General features: G+C 28.3%; 1 protein-coding gene across 1 annotated transcript; it reads left to right on the top strand.

Annotated features, from left to right (window-relative positions):
* Positions 1-205: 205 nt before the first annotated feature.
* Positions 206-2,920, top strand: LOC112683397 (NADH dehydrogenase [ubiquinone] 1 alpha subcomplex subunit 7-like). The gene is made up of 3 exons (XM_025554432.1): positions 206-388; positions 1,252-1,439; positions 2,758-2,920. The coding sequence occupies exons 1-3, from the start codon at positions 308-310 to the stop codon at positions 2,819-2,821; spliced, it is 333 nt and encodes a 110-aa protein (XP_025410217.1). The 5' UTR covers positions 206-307; the 3' UTR covers positions 2,822-2,920.
* The last annotated feature ends 20,531 nt before the right edge of the window (positions 2,921-23,451 follow it).

Genomic DNA, 23,451 nt, shown 5'->3' with positions numbered 1-23,451 from the left:
TGAGAGTTTAATATAAGTATAATATTCTGTCGCTACAACTCATAGAATTTATTACTTGATGCTACAATTGATTACTTTTTTTTTTTTTTCGTAATTAATGGCACAATAATTTCAACGTAAAAGTGATAATTTTGATAACAGATGATTAATTTTTGGTTTGTCATATGTAAATCCTTCAAAGTCATTTGATGATAACAGATCGTTCTAAATATCAAGAGATAAGAGATACATGGAGTAATTAGACTATAGATACTAAAAATTTCATTTTTCCATCTTATTTTCTCTAATTGAATCGTTATAATTAAAAATGGCAAATTGGAACACATTATTGCCTACTCAATTTAAACCAACTTCTTTCATTGCGGCATTAAGAGCATTTTTAGGTGGAGTAAGTAAACACCCTTGATTATTACTTTATTTAGTATGCCTTGGTTTTAGAAATTAACAAATGCAACTAAAGTCGTATGAACCCACTTTAAATATGTCTTTATACCTAATAATTGTCATTCCAATAACAATCCATTATTTATCTCAATTATTTTTAAATATGTTTTTTACAAATGTATACACATCAGAATGTAATCTATTTGTTATATTAAGATAGTAATAACTTTTTACACGCTTAAAAAATTTGTACCTTACAGTAATTAATGATATATTTCTAAAAATATTAACTTATCTTTATTTTCTGATTTTGATGTGTACACAAAGTCATTAATTTATCAGACTACATATTTCCCTTTACTAATTCCCTTTATAATCCCACATTAACCTTTCCTTTGATCATTTTTAAAATTGATTATTATAACAGTTCATACTTTAATTTATTACAAGTATAAACCATTTAGTAAATCTTGTTATATATTTTAAATATCACGTTTATAATGATTATCAACTTCTATATGAGATTAATATAATCTATCAAAAATAAACATATTTATATATATTCTGTCTAATATATATCAACTATTAGTATTTTAGTATTCTAAATTGAGAAATACATACATTCCCAAAGATATCAAGGTTAACTAAAATAGTTATTTTTAAGTATTTCTTTTAGTTAAAAACCAACAAGTAAAGAAAATATAAATAAAGATATTAGTATAAAACTATAATAATTAAGTTACTTAAATTATATTATATAGTTTTCTTTAAGATGAAATCATCTAACATTTTTAAATAAATAAATAATATATACATTAATATATACATTATACATTATTTTAGTAATTTATTTATATTTCTTTGTAGCGAAATTTCAAACCAAATGTTCGAATGGTTGATGAAGTATCATCGCCCACACAGCCTCCACCTGATGTTCCGGGAGGACCTCATCATACAGTTTTTAACAACTATTATTGTGTACGAGATCCTCGCAGGGAAGTTGCACCTCCAAAAGTTATTTTTGAAAACACTTCAAAACAAATTGAAAATACTAAGTAATATATAAACTAAATATTAAAAACGAAATTCTTCCTACTTCTAATTATAAATACCTTGACTATTTTTAACTCCATATAGCTCTTAATCTGAATTATGTTAAATTTAAATTCAACTATTTTATCTATCATATAATAATAATAATCGTTAATAACAAAAATAAAAAAACCGTTTCTTAAGAATTGATTTATATGACCTCTATACAAAAAGTTATCCTATGAAGATTAGTTATGGTTCTTCTAGATTTCTGGACACTAATTATTCTTGCTATTATGATTAATCTATGTCAATAATCTTCAATATTTTAACTTTTATCTTTTAGTAATGCTTGTATTATTTACAGCAGATACTACTTATATTACTACTTATATTAGAACTTATAGTATTAATTATTTTAGGTATTTTATTTTTATTATTAAAATTAAAAAACAATGTTTCCTATGGAAATTAAAAATGATAGTTTAATCTTGTATTTTAAGACATATTGAATTAAGTTTTACATTTTTCTAAAACAAGTTATTCAAGTAGCGTTATTAATTCTTTTTTTTTTGGTTGTTAAAATATTCTTAACCCGTCGTACGGCGCACACATTTGGATGTCATATTTACGCGCACGGGGTAAATTTTTACCCCAAGATTATTATTCACTATAGTTTGTTATAATTTGAACTTCATTGATCTATTTTTCTTGTTTGCTAATCATATTTACTTTAAGAATCATCGAATAACTCGATCGGATTTAATTTTAGTCTATTTTTAAAAAAGATAATAGTATTTTCCTGTAGTTAATATGGCTTCGACGCCAATATATTACGAGTATGTTCGCTTTTGATAACACCGTATTATGACTAAATATTATTGAACATTTCTAAGTAATAAGTTAAAAATATGTGCTTGTGAGAGATATACAGAGATTCTACTGCATACAGAGTGATTAAAAAATATTATGATTCTAAAAAACAAAAACCGGGGGTAAATAATTTCCAGATATCACTGTATACGACTTTAATACGTTCTAGATAAAACAAAATGTACAAAAACAACATGAAACAACAAACAGTATATTTATAGGTGTATTATTTAAAGCTACTGAGGAGGACAAACACCTAAATACATTATTTTATTACCTATATACATTATAAATAAATCTGGGGTAATTATTTACCCCATGGGCCGTACGACGGTTTAAAATTATTAATTTTTAAACACAAATATCAAAAATTTTACTTTTTAAAATATTTGATATATATGCTCCAATTATATGCTTATATCCTTATTTTTTTTATTTTGTAATATTCTGAATTATTCTATGTTATAGGTCACTAGAATCTAGCAGTCCAACAAAATTGCCTCTTCCTGGAAAAGTTTTTCACTGGGATTGAAATTGTGTATTGTAATATATTCATCGTAGTGAGAATGTTTAGAATTATACCTATGATGTAATTAATAGTCTAAATAAACAAATTTTTTAAAAATGATAATTTTTTTTTATCAATTTTATAAAAATAAATATTAAATCAATAAATAATATTAATTAATTATTATCAATGTAATCTTATTGTTTTCATTATTTTTATAAAATATTTTAATGACAATCATCTTTTAAATATTGAGTTGTAGTATAAGTTAAAAAAGATTTAAGATAAATTGTAATTTTTCTAAATTTCCCTTCTAATGAACTACTGATGTTCACAGTTTTTTTTTTTTTTTTTTTTTATATCATGAAATAATATTTAAAAGAACACTTACATAAAAACTTAAGAAGATGTTACACCTGTATATATTGTCTCCCTTTCAAAAATTTATTGTTAATATATTAATACTAAATATATATAAATAAATGATTAAATTTTGTTTATTTTCAACTAAGTACATAGTCAAATTTCTTATTAAGTAAATATTGACTACTCATTGAAAAATGTTACAAAATATTAATATTATATATAACTACTCATAAATAACATAATTCGAAATCAAGAAATTAGTTTTAAATGTTTAATAAAGTTGGTTAACATATTTTTATGGATCTTGCAAAAACTAAATAGCAATTAAAACGTTACATATTTCAAGTTTATAGTTACATAATTTTATAATTTTATTATTAATATTCTACATTTTCTTATAAAATATGATTATTTAATTAAAATATTACAACTAAAATATAATTTATTCTAAGTATTGAATTTAAAAAAACAATATGTTTTTATAATGGCTTTAACTACATATATACTTTTATGTTAACATTTAATACCAAATATAATTTATTTTAATTAACTATTTAACGAGTAATAATTAAAACAAAATCAATTGTATATAAATGACTTATGATAAATCTTTAGAATATTATTTAAAATTATTTGATATTTAATTTTTTATACGTATTATGAATGAATAATTTATGATAAATAAATATTAAACAATTTGTATTTATATTACAAATTGTTCAGATGATTCAATGAGAGACGAAAATTATATTATTTTAAAATGTTTTATGTGTGTATAATTATTATGACATTTTTACTGTATGATAAAACCAGATTTCAATTTTTTATATTATTAAATATTAAGAAAGAGAAAACCATTTAAGTTATAACTGAAGATTTTTATCTATTTAAGAATAATTAAGTGGATTACACACTATGTGATTCGAACGCGCGCGTCCGTGCTTTAAAAACGTCGTGATTAATCGCTCAAATTGAAATATGCCATTTTATATGGGCTGTATTCACACAGAACAATGAGACTCGTCGAATCGTTCATTAATCGCTCACTTTTTTTTTTTGCACATCTAGAGCAGGGGTCTTCAACCCGCGACCCGTTTTGTCATAATCTGTGGTCCACGATTATATTTAAAATTTAGCATATATCTTTTCTATTTCCATAAAATTATAACGGCTAAACCATTTCTTTCGGAAAAATTGAAAAACGTGTGATAAGATAAATTAGGGTACCTACCTAAATATAAATGTTGGCTGATGCCGGTTCGTAACCAATCGTGAAACGAGTATAAAACTCGTTTATAATAAATGTTAATTTCTTATACTTTCTTCGTAATTTTTGTACTGTCGGTGAGTGAAAAACGTAAAGTCACGCTTTTCAAGAAAAATTATCCAATAATTATTTTTTTATTCAATTTAAAGAAAAAGCTGTGTGTTTAATTTGTCAAGAATGTATTGCAGTGATAAAAGAGTACATCATGAAAAAACATTATGATACCAAACATGTAACTAAATATGATATGATACAAGGACAACTTCGAATTGACAAACTTGCATCATCAATGAAAAATAAACGATCAGTTTTTAAGTTTAAAAAAAATTTAATTGATTCAGAAGTAAGTGTCAAAGCTAGTTATATCATAGTACAAAAAATGTCCACTAAATCAAAACCCTTTATGGATGGTGAGTTTATAGAAGAGTGCATAGAGGCGGCCTCTGGAATCTTGAGTCCAGCACAAAAACTTTTTTTCAAATTGAGTTTATCAAGAGTAACTGTATCAAAGCGTATACAAAAACGAATAACTGATATTGAGAGTAGTTACCCTAAAATAACGCCTTTCTAAATATATTTCATATTTGCTGGTCCTAGACGAGAGTACATACAGATTTGCTCAGTTAGCAATTTTTGTTAGAAATATTGATTCTTATTTTAATATCACTGAAGCCGCAATTTTTCTAACGAAAGATAACAAAAAGTTGTGATATTTTTAATGCATTAAAATTGACATTTAGTTATTTTGACATTAAATTAAATAACCTTTCTGGAGTTATAACAGATGAAGCCCCATCAATGATTGGAAAAAATGAAGGTCTCGTAACGCTAATTAAAAAAGAAATAAGTGCATATGGAGCTTTACAACTGATGCGATACCATTGCAATATTCACCAAGAAAATGTATGCGCAAAATCTGTAAGTTTTCAAACTATTATGAAAGATATTGTGAAAATAGTAAATTTTATTAGATCAAGAGTAGTGAATCATAGAAAGTTTAAAAACTTTCTAATTTAATTGATTATTATTTAAATAAACGCTGAACAAGGTGATGTAATCTATTTTTCTGGTATTTTGTTGGCTCAGTAGAGGAAAAGGGGTTTTAATTTAAAAGAAATGATATTTTTTAATATACTGTAAGTAAAGGAAAACAATTTAAACAACTTAAAGATTCTGAATGAAAAAATAATTTTCGACTATTTAACGAATATTACATTGGACTTGAATGAATTGAATATCACTTACTACGTCAAAACCAATTAATTCATAATTTATTCGACCATATCAAATCTTTCGAAAATAAACTGCTGTTGTGGGAAATCCAACTAAAAAATAATAGTACGTCTCACTTGTCATGTTTGACAAAATACAATTTTACTTCAACGGAAAAATACGCTAATAAAAATAAAAATAATATAATATGGAAATATGTCAAATATCGTATTAATGTCAAATGACAAAAAAAATATAATACTGAAAAAATAGTTAAAAACTACATGTAAAGTATACGGAATTTAAAAATTAAATATTTGTTAATTCTTTTCTTTGATGCTGGTTACATAAATTACATAGTTTATTGTCAGCCGTAAAAGGTTTAATAGTACAAAGTGTCCGCATTTCGCACTTTTAATGTCTGACCGTACAAAGAAACCTAGAACCAACTTGCGCACAGTTGTTGACATATTCACAATCCTCGGATAAATCTAAATTTATTTTTTGTAGAGACTTGCATATAGAAAATGTTATTGCAAATAGTTTATCTATAATGTAAAGTAACAAGGAAGAGTGGACATAGCGTGGAAGAATAATGTGAAATCAATCTTAGGGTTAACTACTAAAGAAGAAGAATGTACAATTAAATTACAAACGAACTCGAGGTAATGGTTTTTGAAAGTTGAAATGCAAATTGCAATGTTTTTAAATTATGATGTTGTTAGAGTTCCTTTTATTTGTTATTGGAAAATCTAGTTCTTTAAATCATAAAAAGATGTCGTGACATTTAACCCAGCGGATTTCACACATTTTAAGTGTTTTGGTGGCCTGGAATTAGATCTTATATGAACATTTTAAGAATTTTTCACCTTATCGCAGAATTAAAACTACTAATCTACTTAAATCATTTTTGGAAGGAGGAGGGTTAGAACCCGAACCCCCTCTGTATACGGGCTTATTTTACATTAATATTTTAAATATTAACTTATATAAAAATCCACTGCTATCAGAAATAAAATCCAAACAAAATATACTATTTAATAATAATCATAAATTTTTTCAGGCATTAAAACTTTGAATACTGATTAAATTAAACCTTTTCATTGTGATTTTTATATAATAATAAATAATAATAATTGTAATTAAATATAAGAATAATTACGACATTTTTAAGTCTTCGAAATTACATTCAATTTGTAAGATTATCATCCATATCACTGTGACTATAACCAGTGCCGGATTACCCATTAGACGGAATAGGCGCCCGCTTTAGGGCCTCACTCATTTAAAGGGACCTGTAAAAACGAATAACTATATTGTTTTTTATTTAATAATATCTGTATTTTATTTACGAATTTACAGTACAAAATTCATTATGAAATATAATATATATTAAGTTATGGGAGGTGTTTTATGTAGTGATAATAATAAAATTATATTGAAAAAAATAGAAATAATATAATAATTAATTTTTCTTGCAATTAAAAAAATGTAATAAACATGATTTTATTTATTGATAATAGTTGTTTATTATTAAAGCTGTTTATTTTAATTATTAGATAATTATGTTAAAAATATATATAAAAAATATTTTGTAATACCCAAAATTTTAACTGCCAAGGGCCCAAAAATGTTTAATCCGGCACTGATTACAATATGCCTATATCAATAAAATATACAATTTTACTAAAAATATTAGACCTCCTTGATTATTACTTTCTAATTTAGAGAAAATAATCTGATTAGATTTAAAGAAAAAATTTCAAGTTTAAAATTTGAATTTAAAGAATCTTGGATAAAAGAGTTCTCCAGTTTTTTTTTTAGGAAAATTCAAAAGTTAATTTTGAATGAACTCAGTAAAGTTTAATGTAATAGTTATATTTATAAAATTATTAAAATTAAATAAAAAATCCAACTACAGAAATTAAAAGGACTTAATTAAAAAAATAAATTAATATATAGTTAGAATAAAAATAAACAGAAAACGTAAAATATAACAACATTTTGCAAATTTGAATTTTCGATATAATTTACCTATTTAGTATATATGACGAAAATGTATTTAATTTCATACTAATTAGAGTACGGATTTTAAAGCAATAAAGCTGTATAAATCTTCCAAATAAGCTTAAAAAAAAGAATTAAAAATGGGTTTTAAAAAAATAAAATAAAATAATTTCCGGCATTTTTTAAATGACTGTATGGTATTACAATGAAAACCAAACTATAATTTTGAGTAGTCTATCCCGCTCAAAGGTCCCTTCCATAGGCGCAACTAGACCAATAATTTTGGGGGTGCACAAATAGTGAAGAGCTCATAGACCCGTAGGGGCAAAGCCCTCACAACCCAAAACCACTAATCTAATTACTCTCGACATTACACTTATGAAAAAATAACTTCTAATAATTATTTCAATATAAATACTTTGTTTTAATATTTATAATACAATTTATTTAAAAAAAATAAAATAATTAGATCTACCTACCTACATACCTATTTTAACATAATTTTCCCCCTCGGCCACCAAAGTCTGAAGACGCCTATGCATTAGATATTATACAATTTGTCTATACAGACATATCGTACATATATATATTATATAGCTGGGTCCCTGGATACATAATAGGTACCTATTTTTCTCAATATACATTATGGTACCTACATTTTTTTTGGAAAAAGGCTTATATTTTTTAGGGTGCACATTTTAAACTTGGGGGTGCACAAGTCCCCTGTGCATCCCCCTAGTTACGCCAATGTCCCTTTTTATATACCTCACGTCACCACCAACTACATGACTAATGAGCCTTTAAGACGCCTAATGTCGTTTGCCAATGCAAACCCTTACTTCGACGATTTGCTAAATTATTAATGTATATATTTTCAACACAAGTTATTGTTATCAGATAAATGTATTCTGTATTAACGTAAGCTGTATAGATTTAATTTACTTTTATTTTCTCTTCTTTCTTTATTATAAAATTTCTGTTATCAAAAAAATATATATTGTAATGCAAAAAGGGAAAATCCCGTATTACTAATAAATTAAAATAAATTAAATAAAAATGAATATAATAAATTGTAAATAAATAGGTTAGCATCAAAACAAAATATCTTAAATAATTCGACAAATTTGTGTAATTATATTTACATGAATGTTGAGAGACACTGATCTAAAAATGTCAATGTTTACCTACGTTTTACATATTGTATAATCTTATATATTTATACTGATCCATATTTTTATACATTTTTTTAATAATATACTAATTTACATAAATTTCTGTGTATTGATTAAAAAAAAAATTATATTTAGCTGTAAAATATTAATTTTTTCTTTAAAATCTTTACGTTTATATAAAACTAGATTCGATGAATCTAATTAGTTTGGGAAAATAAATTCATTATAAAACCAATTAAAATAATAATGATGGGAAGGGGGGAGAGATAACATATTTATGAGAACATGAACAGTCATCTTTATAATTTTGTTTGTTAGTATACTTATCAAAATAAAACATGTTATCGTAATAATTTTACTAATCAATGTACGAGTTAAGAACATTCTACAAATTAAAAAAATCATATCATTATTATAATTTGTATTTAATATTCACTAATTTTCATTACATTTTATATTTTAACCATGTTCTTTTATTTTCAAACTATAATTACTACATAAATTGAATAACTTTGCACAATCTAACACTTTTATTCATAATTTTCAAGATAAAATATTTTAGTAGGTACATTAGTGTTGGTAAAAACTTAAAAATGTTATCGTATAAAAACAAAAATTCGTAGCATATTAATAAAAATAAAAATAAATAAGTCTGTAAATAATATTTTACCAAATCTACGTATTTTCATGCTTATAAAATTATATATGTAGAAATAATACCTAATTATTAAACTTTTATTATTTTTAGGACTATTGACAGTTTTATTACCTCATTTTTACTTTTTAACTCAGGTCTACAATTTACTTCATAGTCAATTAATACTTCATTAAAAGAAAAAAATGTCTATTATACATTATATTTTCTGTACAGTACTTAATTAAGTAATATATTTCATAGTACTCGTATAAGTGTGCGCTTGTACCCTAATTATCTATAGACTATATGCAATACATTTTTGAATAATTTAAGATAATTATTTTAATTTAGAACTGTAGGCTGTTTAAATTATATGCAAATTATACATACTTAATAAATCTACTATCAATCTACAATCTACTATAGTAAGATAAAATTAATAGTAGCTATTAAATAATATTTTTCTTTTGATATTGACGGAAATGTATCAAACTGTACCAAAATATAGCTGAAAACCGATATTTTTTACTTGTATTACGTTCATTATTATTTTAGTAGCTTTGAATACTACGAAAAAACATTTCTGCCTGAATTAATTTCCCCTGAAATATGATTTACAAATACATTACGTTTTTTTTTTTTTTAAAAAAAACCATTAAAAATCGTACAACATTTAATTCAATATGTATTTAAAATTAATATTTAAAACTTTTAACAAAAACTAACGTAAACTGACGTAGGTATTTATTTTACTGCGTTTAAAATGTTGTTGGAAATAACTCATTGCCTAGATACCTATATTGTTACTTAAATTAAAGATTAAAAATATTTACTAAATTATAACATATTTTGTCGAAAAATAATGAAATTTAATTATTAAATTAAATACATATTACATTACACATTAAACATTGCCAATACACTTTAGCACATCTGTTAAATGTTATCTCAGTGAAATTGTATCATATATAATGGTTGATTTGAGGAAGTGAACTTCGTGATTATCTTTTCTTATTTTCTTCCATTAACATTTATTTTAATGATTAACTATGATTAACAAATATATGTATACTCATGATTGTAATCAGTGCTACTGCCGATTATTAATAAAGTAATACATAACAACCACTGATTATTCTTTTATCTCAACTTTCTGCATGCTATTATTAAACTTCTAAATCAATATTCTACGTTATTGGCAAAATATGCTATATACTTGAAGATAAAACTTTTGTTTTAATATACACTAACACATTGAAATTCTAAAACCAATTCAATTATAATTTATAATCCAAATAATTTCCAAGTACCTAGGTACATTGTTGAGTAGTTATATGGAGTGTGAAAGTCATAAAATGCTCGAACAACATTTAAAATCAGTTCAATGTTTCAATACATAAACAAATCTCTTAAAATCCATTAATTTTAGTGAAAATCAGCGATTGACAATAACATTTTTTATTTGGTTAAGTATCCGTGCTTTTTGACCTTTTTGACATATATTTGTAATAAATAATGACGTTAAAATGATGCAGAACTTTGAATTATATACTTTTTAGACAATAAATGCATAATTTTAATTGATAAGAAAAATAAGTCTAGTTAGGTACTTAATTATTCCAAAATACGATATCTATAAATATTATTAGATGAGGCTATTTTATTCAATTTTTAAATTAAATCAATGGAAGTATGAAATACTTCCATGTTAAAGCTTATATATTTGTATCTACTCAGTTATATATAATTTGATAATAATGGTACAGATTATAAACTTGTATAAAACATAAATGAATTCAAATATTTATTTAACCATTAAAAAATAATAATAATAATAATACATTTTAATATTATAGTATTATTATTTAATAATAATACTACTACTAATAATAATAATAATAATAAGAGAAGAAAAATAAAAACTATTATTGTCTGTACTCTAGCTAGAGGACTAAGATCAATTTAAATTTATCAGTATTTGAGTGATTACCATTTGGTTTCACATACACAAAGCCACGGACATTTGACCCTCGATAAAAATTTAAAATGTTTCATTTTAATCATTAATTTTTTTTATGAACGAATTTCTTATCAATTTATTTATTTTAGTTTATACTGCGCTATTAATGATATGTATAATTATGAAGACTATGAATAATGTATTGCTTATACCATATTGTTTGTTCAACGAGGTACACATAGAGTATTGGATGTATACTGTTTAAGTTCAAAACTAAAATTGACCGATGAAATTGATTTGAATATTTGTCATAATGTATATTCTTAATCTCATAAAAGATTTTTAATAAATCACTATAAATTATACCACATAGTAATAATTATAAATTATTAAGTATAATTAAAATCGAGCTTAGGATTTCTGAAAAAAAAATTTCTAAAAGTAAATTAGGTTCTGTCCCTTAAATGTGTAAATGTGTGCTCACATTCCATTCAACAGAATACGTACCTACTAAAAATGAACTACCTACCAAAAACACCTGTATGAACAGCTCGATCTTCATTGTCGCATATTTACAGTATAAGTACATAAGTAGGTTCTATATAAACATAAATTTCTACATAAAGAGGCGGATCCACAGTTCGAGAACTGCGTCAGGTTATTTTAAAAGGTCACTTATTAGAGCTGAAACGGGATTATAAATGTAGGTATACTTTGTAACAAAAAAACAATGTGATCATAAAATATGTGTTTTTAAGTTTATTTATAATTATCATTGAAAACATTAACATTTATTTTATTTTTAGGATGATTCCGTCTTACAGAGGGTCCGAAAAGATATTTTATACTGGACTATAAAATTAAACCAAAGGCGTGATTTGGAAGATAGATACTCGGAAGATGGATACTGGAGCATTTGCCTCAGTCTAGTATTAACTTCAACGTATAACCGGTACACTACAAAAATATTAGAAGTCTCCAAGAAACCAAATTCGTCAACAAATATTAACTGTGAGTTAACTGACCTGAACCTCCTCTCCACTACAGATCCGCCTCGCTTCTGATTATATTTGTAAGTAATGTTGAGTTAACATGAAAATCTCTAACTTATTTATTGCAACATATTTTCTGAGATAATATTTTATATTGACAATCGATTTGTTTTTAAATAATTAGTAATTAATTTTATCAAATTGAGGTATTATTTAGTTGTACAATAATATTATGTAATATGTGTCTATATATTATATCATGTTATAGTAGTATAAAATAAACTAATAATTAATTATAACTTCTAATACAGTCTAGTTAGTTTAAACTTAAGACAGATAAAAATAGTAAATATTAGGTACGAAATATTACAATACCTAAAAACCATTACATACCTACTTACAAACAATTCAGATAGAGTACACAAAACGGCAATGGATTCTACGACCGATAATAAAATCACCCACTGTATACTAATTGAGTCCCTATACCTGAACGGGGAAAAAATAATATACTAATTGAGTCCCGGGTACAAACGAGACATATACTAATTGAGTCCGTGGTTAGGAAACTAATTGTATACGAATTGAGTCCGAGGATTATTTTGAGTAAAATATGAAATAACCATCCAGAGTCCAGGCACAGCGAAAATTATGAATAATAATAAAAATAATAATAAATAATAATAATAATAATAATAATAATAATAATAATAATAATAATAAAAATAATAATAATAATAATTAAAATTATGCTGCACAGCCGCTCCATACGGATATACCTATATATACATATCATTCATATAATTTTTATGACTTTCGTCAGATAATATAGTAACATATCATACTATGGGTCGGGAATTTTAGATTTTATTTCTATCATCGCTTGTATAATAATCACCGTCTACCGATATCATTTTTATCATCACATTCGTCAGATAACATAATATAATACATATTATTTAGGCCGGACATTTTTTTCATTATATTAAACACTCTAGTTTACGAGGTACGCCAAGAATCATGGATGAAGTAATATTAAGTGAGTAGAATTTTTTGTTACAGACAGTCCTAAGTCTGTAAAAATGGGAAGGAAAATGTTTTTTTTTTTAATTTTACGGGACTCAGTTAATATTAAAACATGGACTCAATTAGTATTATACCTATAATTTCACTGGACTCAATTGGTTTATACCCTAAAACAACCCGGGACTCAATTCGTCATAAAAGGTTATACTGGGACTCAGTTCGTAAGCAGCCAAATCACCTTTTACTCGTAAATAATCGTTTCCCGATTTCAGGCATTGAGTACCGTTTTGAAACACAATTATCCTGTCTAACCGTTGGAATAATTAGTCCTTAAAATAATAATTGTATTTAATATTTATGGTAATGAGTAGATGTTTATAACAATTTGAAAAGTCAAGTAATGTTTAAAAAAATAATAAATATTCATTATTCGTTAATAGTTATTATACTTATTACGTATGCACCAATTTGCATTCATTAAATGTTTGTGTTGTGATGGATAAATATTCAAATGCCAAGAGTTTTATTTTTAAGGCGTTGGTACTAATTCATAAATGATATAAACAATAAAAAAAAATCGAATAATAATATAATATTTATAATTGCTGTAAGCGAAAAAAACACACGTCAGAGAATAATAACTATTGAAAACCTTATTAGTTTAGAAAAAGGGGACTATGAGTATAATATTAACATTTATTATTTATTTTTAAAAGCACTAAACCCCGCATTTCAATATTTATTTTTATCAGAAAACTTTTGACTAAAATGTATATTTTTTATACCAACAAATATAATACTTTTTATTACCTACATGAAATGTATTTAATATTTTTAAAAAGCTATATTTTATCGTTAATAATGACAAAATAAATACCTCATTATTACAGTATGTATGGTATGTATAATATTATTATAATAATAGGCGTGTTTAAAAACAATTTGTATTCAACATATAATGGTTATTATGGTTCTGTAGTTAAAGACGTTTAATGTGTAATGTGTGTATTATACTCAGCTGAATATTATCAAGTAATTTTCAATTACATATTCTTGTAAAGTACTGAATAATGCAGTTCTTTTTTAAATAAATATATAAAATAAAATCATAGTGTTGAACTTACAATTCTTCCTATTTAAATACAAATATTTCATTTATTTTATGCGATTCCGAGAAATATTATTTGTATAGACGTAGGCATTATTACGCTCACGGACGTTGTTTAACATTTTGTCCGTTTCATATAAAAGATTATTAAAAATATAAAACCAATTATTTTTTATATATTATTAAACTTCTGTTTTGGCTGAACCGCACAAGGGCATCTGTATTATATTTAGTTAGAAAGTGGCGGCTAGGTATATATTATCACTTTCGAAAGACGATCCGAAGTGAAATCCTTAAATAGTGTTTATACTTTACAACAAAAATGTAAACGCACTACATAATTTATGAGACTAGTAAGAAATCTTTAGTTTTCAAAACGTAGCGGGTTTTAAAAAAAGTTGGTTGATTATTGTCAGAATGAAGTTTAAAAAACTTTAAATGCAAGTTTTAAGTTTAAAAGCCTTATACTGAATTACATTATAAATCTTAGTTTAGGTTAAAAAATATACGTATTTGTGAACGAAGTACTTCATTTACTCAATATTACTTTTTATATGATGGTATGAAAAACAAAAACATTTCGTATAAAATATTGTAAATCGTCGATCGATAATACTTCCAACCAAGCGATATGATTCACACTGTAATACTATAAAGTAAATTAAGTATTTTAAAAATTAAAATCTTGACGATGATGGACAAAGAAAACGTTTTGAAAAAATCGTTCGTAGTTATTAATATTTTCCTCGTAAACTTCTGACATAAAATAGCCTAATACGAACGTTTGCTTATTTTTGCTGTTGTCATAAGCGTTTGCCGAACAAAATACTTTTGTTTTAAGTCTAGTTAAACCGGTAGTATCGATGGTACGATAAAACTTAGAAATACCGAACGTAGATCCGGTACGCGTCTTTCGGTATTTCTATCGAGAATCAATTCGTATGGATTGATCTTCGATTGTATGCTATGATAACTGACAAAACACGTACAATTTACGGAAACGTTCAGACGAGAACGGTACGCGATTGTGTTGCGCTGAACGCGCAATGATATTATAAATAAACAGTTGACACACAGAATTACACCGTTGCTTATGCGTATCCAAAAACTTACGATACGGCCACTATAATGAAACACGAAATTACAATCTTTATGGTTTGTGAATTATTTTTGTGAACGCGCGGCAGGATCGAGCGTGTTATAAAATAATATCGTTTGGACGGGGTCCAGTGAGTACGCGCACGCACACGTGAAATGCACACACACGGACCTGCCCTCGTCACACCACTGAGCGCTACTTTCGTCCTCGACACCGTGTAATATAATATAAAAGGGATACTCCTGCTAATGCGTTGGGGAGGCAACTCGAGTTTTCGAGTTGTATAAATAGTATTTATTTCTTTTTTTGTACAGCACGCGAACGTTCAAAATGCGTTCTGCGTTGAACGCATATACGGCTTGCAACAGAATATTGTGTACTCTATACACCGGGCGAGTGTCGGTACAGTGACAGTTAAGAGAACATTCGAGAACTGCTACAACGCCGCACGATTTCACCGATCCGTGGACACCCGGAATCACCGCGTTGAGCAGCGCGCTTCGCATGTTCCCCATACCGATCGTGCCTACCTTCGAGCCTCTTTTTTTCGGACGCGACAACATTGGAGACGAACGATCGTTTCTATCTCCTCGACATTTCGTCGGCCCCGTGTGATTACCGCGTGCTTCTCGTTAATGGTTCGCGCGACCGTCGGTCGGAATATTATTATGCGTTGTTCACGGTCTACGGCGCGCGCGATGCATTTTATCGCACTACTATTATTACCGTTGCCCCGTACGGGATGCCGGCCCGTTCGTGTGTGTGGGCTTATTGTACGACGGCGAACCGGTGGGATATTTTTCCCTCCGAACAGAGTTGTCCAAAACATTCGGTGAAAGCGATCGTATTCGTACGGGCAATAACAATAATAGTGATGGTCGCCGTCCTTAAAACCGTGAACGGTATCGCTCGTTGTTCGCGTCGCCGATAATTAAAACGCGGACGGCGCACGAATCCATTAGACGAGTCTAGACGGAATAGTAACATACATGTATATTGTTATTATAATTGTTGTATACGCTTCGGCTGCGAAGCACGAATGTAATTCGTCAGAATACACCGCGCGGTGATTATATTTTTCGGAATTTAAATCACCGTAATTACACTGGTACGCGTTTTTCATTACAACGTCCGCAGCGATTACCGTACATTTTTTCGCCGGTGGATCTGCGCGTTTGTACACGCGTACCGTAATGCGTTTGGGGGAACTAAAAAACACGAAAAGGTACTTTTGGTTCGGTTCAATCATCGGTGTAGTGCGTAGTAGTAGCGCATGAAATCCGTGGTAACACGCCCAACGTTATCGTCCATTATCGACTTATCGCGCGTTATAGACTCCATGCAACGGCAACGGCGTTGTTGGCATTCGGCGGCGCGTGTGTGGGCAACGGACGTACGCGCCCACGGGCTGCATAACTATCGACATCAAAGAACGTGTGCACCGATGGTAAAAACGTGGAAAGAAAAAAAAAAATCAAATATTTCAACGACATTCGTCGGATGGATAATATTTCGTCGGGCTTCGTAGAACCCGGGAGTATCGTAAATATTATTTTCGTTTCCTCAGGTCCCCACCGTGTACGGCTTCGTACGAAATCTCCACACAACACGTTTTATCATCGCTGCAGCAAAATAATATAACCTCGAACGCGCACACACGCGCGCGCGTACGAGTACACACACATGTGTGCCGTGTACGGACAGCGGGTGCGTGCGTGTACAGTACACAACAACAATATAATAATATATGCGGCGGCGGCGGCATACCACAGCACACGAAACTGCTGTCGGCGCGGCGGTGGTCGTCCCTGCGCCGTGACGTCATCGGCATAACCGCATCGGAATTCCGACACGAAACATTTTTTCGTACCGCGGTGGGGGTACGGACCGAACTACGTTGGCGCGGGCGTGCGAGTGCGCGCGTACATGTGTGCACCACGGTGCATCGCGGCGACGTTCGTTTCTTTCTTTTCCACTTTTACATCGGTCGCGTTCGGTTCTCTTTAGCTGCGCAGTTGCTCCGTTGCTCGTCTCCGCCGCCGTGTTTTGCGCTCCTCCATGTCACATTTCATCGTTTTATCCTTCGCTCGTCCTCTCCGTAACACGTTCATTTGCAACACCGCGGTCGGTCGCGCCGCACGTTTCATTCTATTTACGCGCTTCGCTATACAACTACGCCGTCCCACGTTATTCCGGTTTCTCGTATCCTCCGCTTTGCGCGCAATCCGTCCCGTATCTCGCCGTGTATTCCTCATTCACAACCGTACAATCCGTATTTCGTTTCCCGTCCGTCGTCGTCTTCGCCGTTCCCGAACTTCGAGCTAGTCCAATGCGTCACGGTGCGCCCGGAATGCGGCGGTTGAACGTGCGTGCGTGCGTGCGTGCGTGCACAACGGTGTTCACCGAGTTCACGCACGCGCACCATCCGTCCGAACCGCTTCGTCGTGGCACGGCGAGAAGGGCAGCAGTGATGTGTCCGGTACGCACGCGCGAGCGCACACCGTGTTTTCAACCGCCGCAACACGTTTTTCGTTTTTTTTTTTCCCTTCGTCGCCGCCCCAACGCGTGCGCGCACCACACGGTCACTATTCGTTCGAATTCCGGTTGAAACGGAACACGTGTGACGGCGACGACGCGACCGTTGCCGTCTCAATGTCAAACGCGCATACCCACGCATCCGCTCTTTCTCCGTCCGTCCGACGGTTTTCCACGCGTTTTCAAAAACATTTATCAATGTTCAGCAATCACGTGTGATCATCGTGCGCGCAGTACGCGACCTATTCGTTCGATGGGGGCACACCAGGTTCATACGATAACGGGTAAGTATGGATGGTCAATGTCCTAGCACATGTTCTTTGTTTCGCCCTCCTCTAATGTGTAACTTCGTTTTATTTTTTTTTGTTTTTGTTTTCACCACCAGCGCATTGCCGTCAAACCACGTTGTTTTTTTCGGCACGCGTCACTGCCACCACCATCACCACCACCACAACCGGTTCTTTTGTTTCGACGATGACGTGCACGAGGTAAACGACGACGACAATGCCACTGCCCCTACCGATGTACGCGCTAAACCGACGCGTTATTACCGTACCGCCGCCTTCTATTTCTCCATTTACACTTCTACGACGCACAGCACGCAGACAGTAACAAATAGTCCCGTTGTGGTATTGTCTGCGGTCGGCGTCCCACGTTTTCATTTTCCTATTTTTCCTTTTTCCAACTCGATGGCGGTTTCTTAAGTGCGGTCTCAGGTAATATTGTTTTGCGTTTAATAGTAATTTATTATTTTGTTCTACGCCGTTTTTTTTTTTTTTATATCCGCCATTTTCAATGTATTATCGGACCGAATTTAGTATTAGGTTAATACTCCGTTTTAGTAATAGTTATAGTAATAGTTTGTATTGTTTTTTTTTTTTACCACCCTAATATTTGAATATTGACTGAGATCTTGATAAACTCGCCTGTACATTTACAAACAAGGCGAGGATATTGAGATCTTACTTGGTATTCATTAAATGTCATCAAAAACTGATTAAATGTATATTAATATTATATTTACTTATGTACTTTGTTTTCTGATTAAAATTGTTTGGTCAGAATCCGTTTTATGTCTATGGTAAATTATTTTTAGATTTAATGCTTTGAAATGTGTAATTAAACATCTAGTAGATTTTTATGAATTAATTATTTTCACATTGTTAATTAAAGTCAACTATTAAGATAAGGTGTGTTATTAATTTCCTGTAGGCTAATTGTTAATGTTTGCCGATGATATTTTTATTTTACTGTGAAAACTATCTGTACCTAGTTGTTACTTTTTATTTATAAAATTGTTTGAATATATATTTTTTAAACACTACTGTTTTCTTTAAATTAAGCGACATATTTATTGTTCCATAATTGTTGTCTATAATAATTTATTTTGTCAACTTATTTATATAAGTTATTATTTTACATTTTTAGAATATTAATAGACTAGTTTTACACTAATCATTTTAATATTTATAAGAATTGGTTACTTTATTTTTTTTGAAAGTGTGCTAAAAAGCATCTTATTAAATTTGAATAGGATTTAAAGGTACAATATTAATTTTATAATTTGATGTTAGTTGACGTTACTATTTACATTAAATTTTTCCAACATTCTTATTTCTATTTAAAATATGATTTTCTATTAAATAGCTTATGAATAATTAAATTAATTGTGATAAATATTAACCTATAAAATGCAGTCAATAATGTAAACTAAGGTTGATTATTGACTAAATAAAATATATAAAATTGAATTAATGATGAGTTTGGTAAAAAAAAATAGAAATTTAGATTTAATAGTGCAAATTCTATGGACTGCCTAATATATTAAACTGAATAATCGTCATTATATTTATAAAACTTTTTGATATTTAAAACTTTATTTTAGTATCTGTTAAGAAGAATCTTCGCTTATGTGGAAAGGGATTTAGAGACTACCTATATTAATTTATTTTATATTTTTTCAAAAAAAAAAAAAAATGTTTTATTAATTAAGTAGCTTATGATCAAAGTAAACAACTGTTAATAATATTTTTATAATACTTCCTGTCAGAAATTTTAACTTTGTACAATTACTGAAAACATAATAGTTTATTAGTGATACATAAATAAAATAATACTAATGGAAACTTGTAATTAATAGTGCAAATTTTACAGACTATCTAGTGTATTAAACTAAATAAATGTTTCAGTTAATTTTTGATTATTATATTTTATTCTTATGCAATCGACTATTACTGGTTTGGGTTTGATTTATTTCTGAACAGTACAACAGTGTTTTAAGATTATTTTTTGTATCATAAATTCTAACATTTTACACAGTTCTGCAAGCAAATCGGAAATGACTGGGAAATACTATTTTGAGTAAGACTTCGATAACTGCAGTAAGGTTATAACTAGGGCTCATAATTTATAGCTTTAACATTTTATTTTTTTAGAGGTTCTTGAAATACCTAGGTGAGCTATAAATTTGTTTTAGATAACTAAGAAGCTAAACACGAAATTTTATGTTGCATATTTCGAAGTATAAAAAATATTTTGCTTTTTTTTCAATTTTTCCGACTTATTTTTCCATATTTAGAAATTTGTTATTTGCTTTTATGTTTTTTAAGTCTTTTTCAGTTCCATTACACTTAAAACATTTTTCTTAATAATAACAAGTAATTATAGTAGTATTAATTATTTATATTTATAATTAACTCATGTTAATTAATTTTTTGGTTTAAATTATATATTTCTTTGTATCATATAGCGATGCAATCGATATTTTAATTATAGGAGTTGGACATTTTTTTTTACATATTCTTTTCAAATATATTTTTATATTTTTATTGCAATTTAAGCACTTATATCAATATTTTTACGAGCATACTATAGCGCTTATAACTACCATTTTTAGAGTTATAATTTATGAGCCCTGATTATAACTTATGATTATATATATATACATTCTTTCAATCTCTCTCTGCATAGTTCTCTGTTTAAAAGTATCAATGCATAATAATTATAAAAGAACAAAACTTAAAATGTGTACACATCGTTCTTTATGTTAATATAAAACGCTGATGAGTAATATTAAACGAATAAGTATCGTTCTTGCGATAATCAACAGCCTCGTACGCGTTTCTGGCGACTGCTCTTTTTGTTAATACTATTGAAATAATAATAACTCCACGGACGGATCATAATATTATAATTATAGTGTGTTTTCGTAGAATGCAAAGACGTTGCCGTGTTTCGTTAATTTGTGGGATCAGAGGGTTTTGTTATACAACCTATTTTATCGTATTGAATCGTAGTATTTTATTAAAAAAAAAAATTATTTCGTTGTATATTCTACCACGTTGTACAGAAATAAATAGTAGTTATAATTACAATAATAATAATAAACGTGAGTTATTATAATTGAAACGAATAGCACAAGAACGTTTTCCATCTACAGACGGCTGGCTCTCGAGTAGGAACACTTGTATGGGTTATCAAACAATCCTCATGTGTGATTGTGTCATAATTGTTGTTTCGTCGGAGGTTCGTTACGAGAAACAATATATTATTTATACAATTGGTTCCCATAATAATACCGAAATCGTACAAAAATTACGTGGCTATCATTATTATTATAACAATAAGGTCTCAAGGTAAGCAAATGACGAAAGGAATATAAATGTTTGTATATAAAATATTAACTTAAGTTAATATGTTGTGCAAATAAAATAAAATATGATTCATAACGTTTTGCATTGATATACTATCCGACGGATGAAAATATATTATTTACGAGCTACTGACTAGCATATAGTTTCAGGTATCGGATAGAAATGTAGAATATCTCTGACATCAATTATGCTGATTACCATATAAATGTAAATAAAACATGCCGTTTCTTTTTATAATTTTAATAATGGTTCTCGATGAAAATTACATTAAATGTATTATTTATAAATTATTATTTTTATATACATGATGTCCGAACGATAATTGATAATAATAAATTCTTATCTAAAATGAAACAATATTGCCTACTTTTAAAACAAATAAAGGTGAGAACGTATTATCATACTTGGCATATTACCCTCTGATAATGATTGTATAGAATTTTTTAATTTTGTTTGTTTTCCGTTTGATACGTCAACGCCAGCATAATATTATTTACTTTTATTAAAAACGATAAACTGTAGAATATTATATTATTTTCCTTATACGTATACTATGTAGTTTGTTAGATAGACACGACACTATTTAAAACTTTTAACGAATTAAGAATTTATTCATTGCATTACAATTACAATTATTTCACGTATAACATATTTTTATTTTTTCGTTAACTGAATTCTATAAATGTTTTTCAATTATTGTTTTCATTATAAGATATATTGTATGATACAGGCATTATACGTTTTCAAATAAATACTGAAACCTATCTGATATATGTATTCGTGACATCCAGGGATTATTCTAAGGATTTTTATCAACTACGCATTTTGTTTAAATAAGTCTATCAAAATAGAACTATGATCTCAAAATATACTGTCAAATTATGGTTATAAATGATAAAATGTGTAGCTTCTATGTGAAGTAATTTAAAATGTAATGTATTTAAAAGATATAAAATAATTTGCATTCGTGTTCAAAGTATTCTTTTTAATATTTTTTAATAAATTTCCTTTTTACTTATTTTATAAATCATAATTTTATGTATAAAATAACACTAAACAACATTGAATTAAAAATCAATTACGCAAAAGTTTATTATCAAGTGCGCATCTACCTTTTCCAAATACGCAAAATAAGCCCTGACTAATAAGTCACTGACTTCCGATCGAAAATATAATATAGGCTCATATTATTGTTATTGTGTTATTCGTATTTTTTGAGCACATATTTTGGAAATAATTAATTTTAAGTGACGTCGAAAGAACATTGCATTAGCATTAGGTTAACAATATTGTAAAAATAATGTCCTTCCAAAGAGTAGGTAACCTATATAGTTTTAAATTGGTCTGCTTGTATTCAAATTTACTTTGAAATTTTGTGTATAGTATACTTATATAATTAATTTTCCTCCCATCTTACTACGATCGATTCGTATTTTAAAAACGGTGTTCGTTGTACATCAGATTTGTTGATAAAAGGAGCAATGACATTTGCTTACACATTGTGTACATTCAAATTTAAATATAATTCAAGATTACGAACTAGTACTTTAGTCCGTTTCTACACGGTGATAATATTACATCGTTACATCATGTCTTATTGTAGTAATATAACTATTTAAA

Source organism: Sipha flava, unplaced genomic scaffold, assembly GCF_003268045.1.
Source record: "Sipha flava isolate LNK unplaced genomic scaffold, YSA_version1 225_pilon_pilon, whole genome shotgun sequence".
Taxonomy (NCBI): domain Eukaryota; kingdom Metazoa; phylum Arthropoda; class Insecta; order Hemiptera; family Aphididae; genus Sipha; species Sipha flava.
The sequence above is the reverse complement of the archived record's forward strand: the minus strand, read 5'-3'. Positions and strand labels throughout refer to the sequence as shown.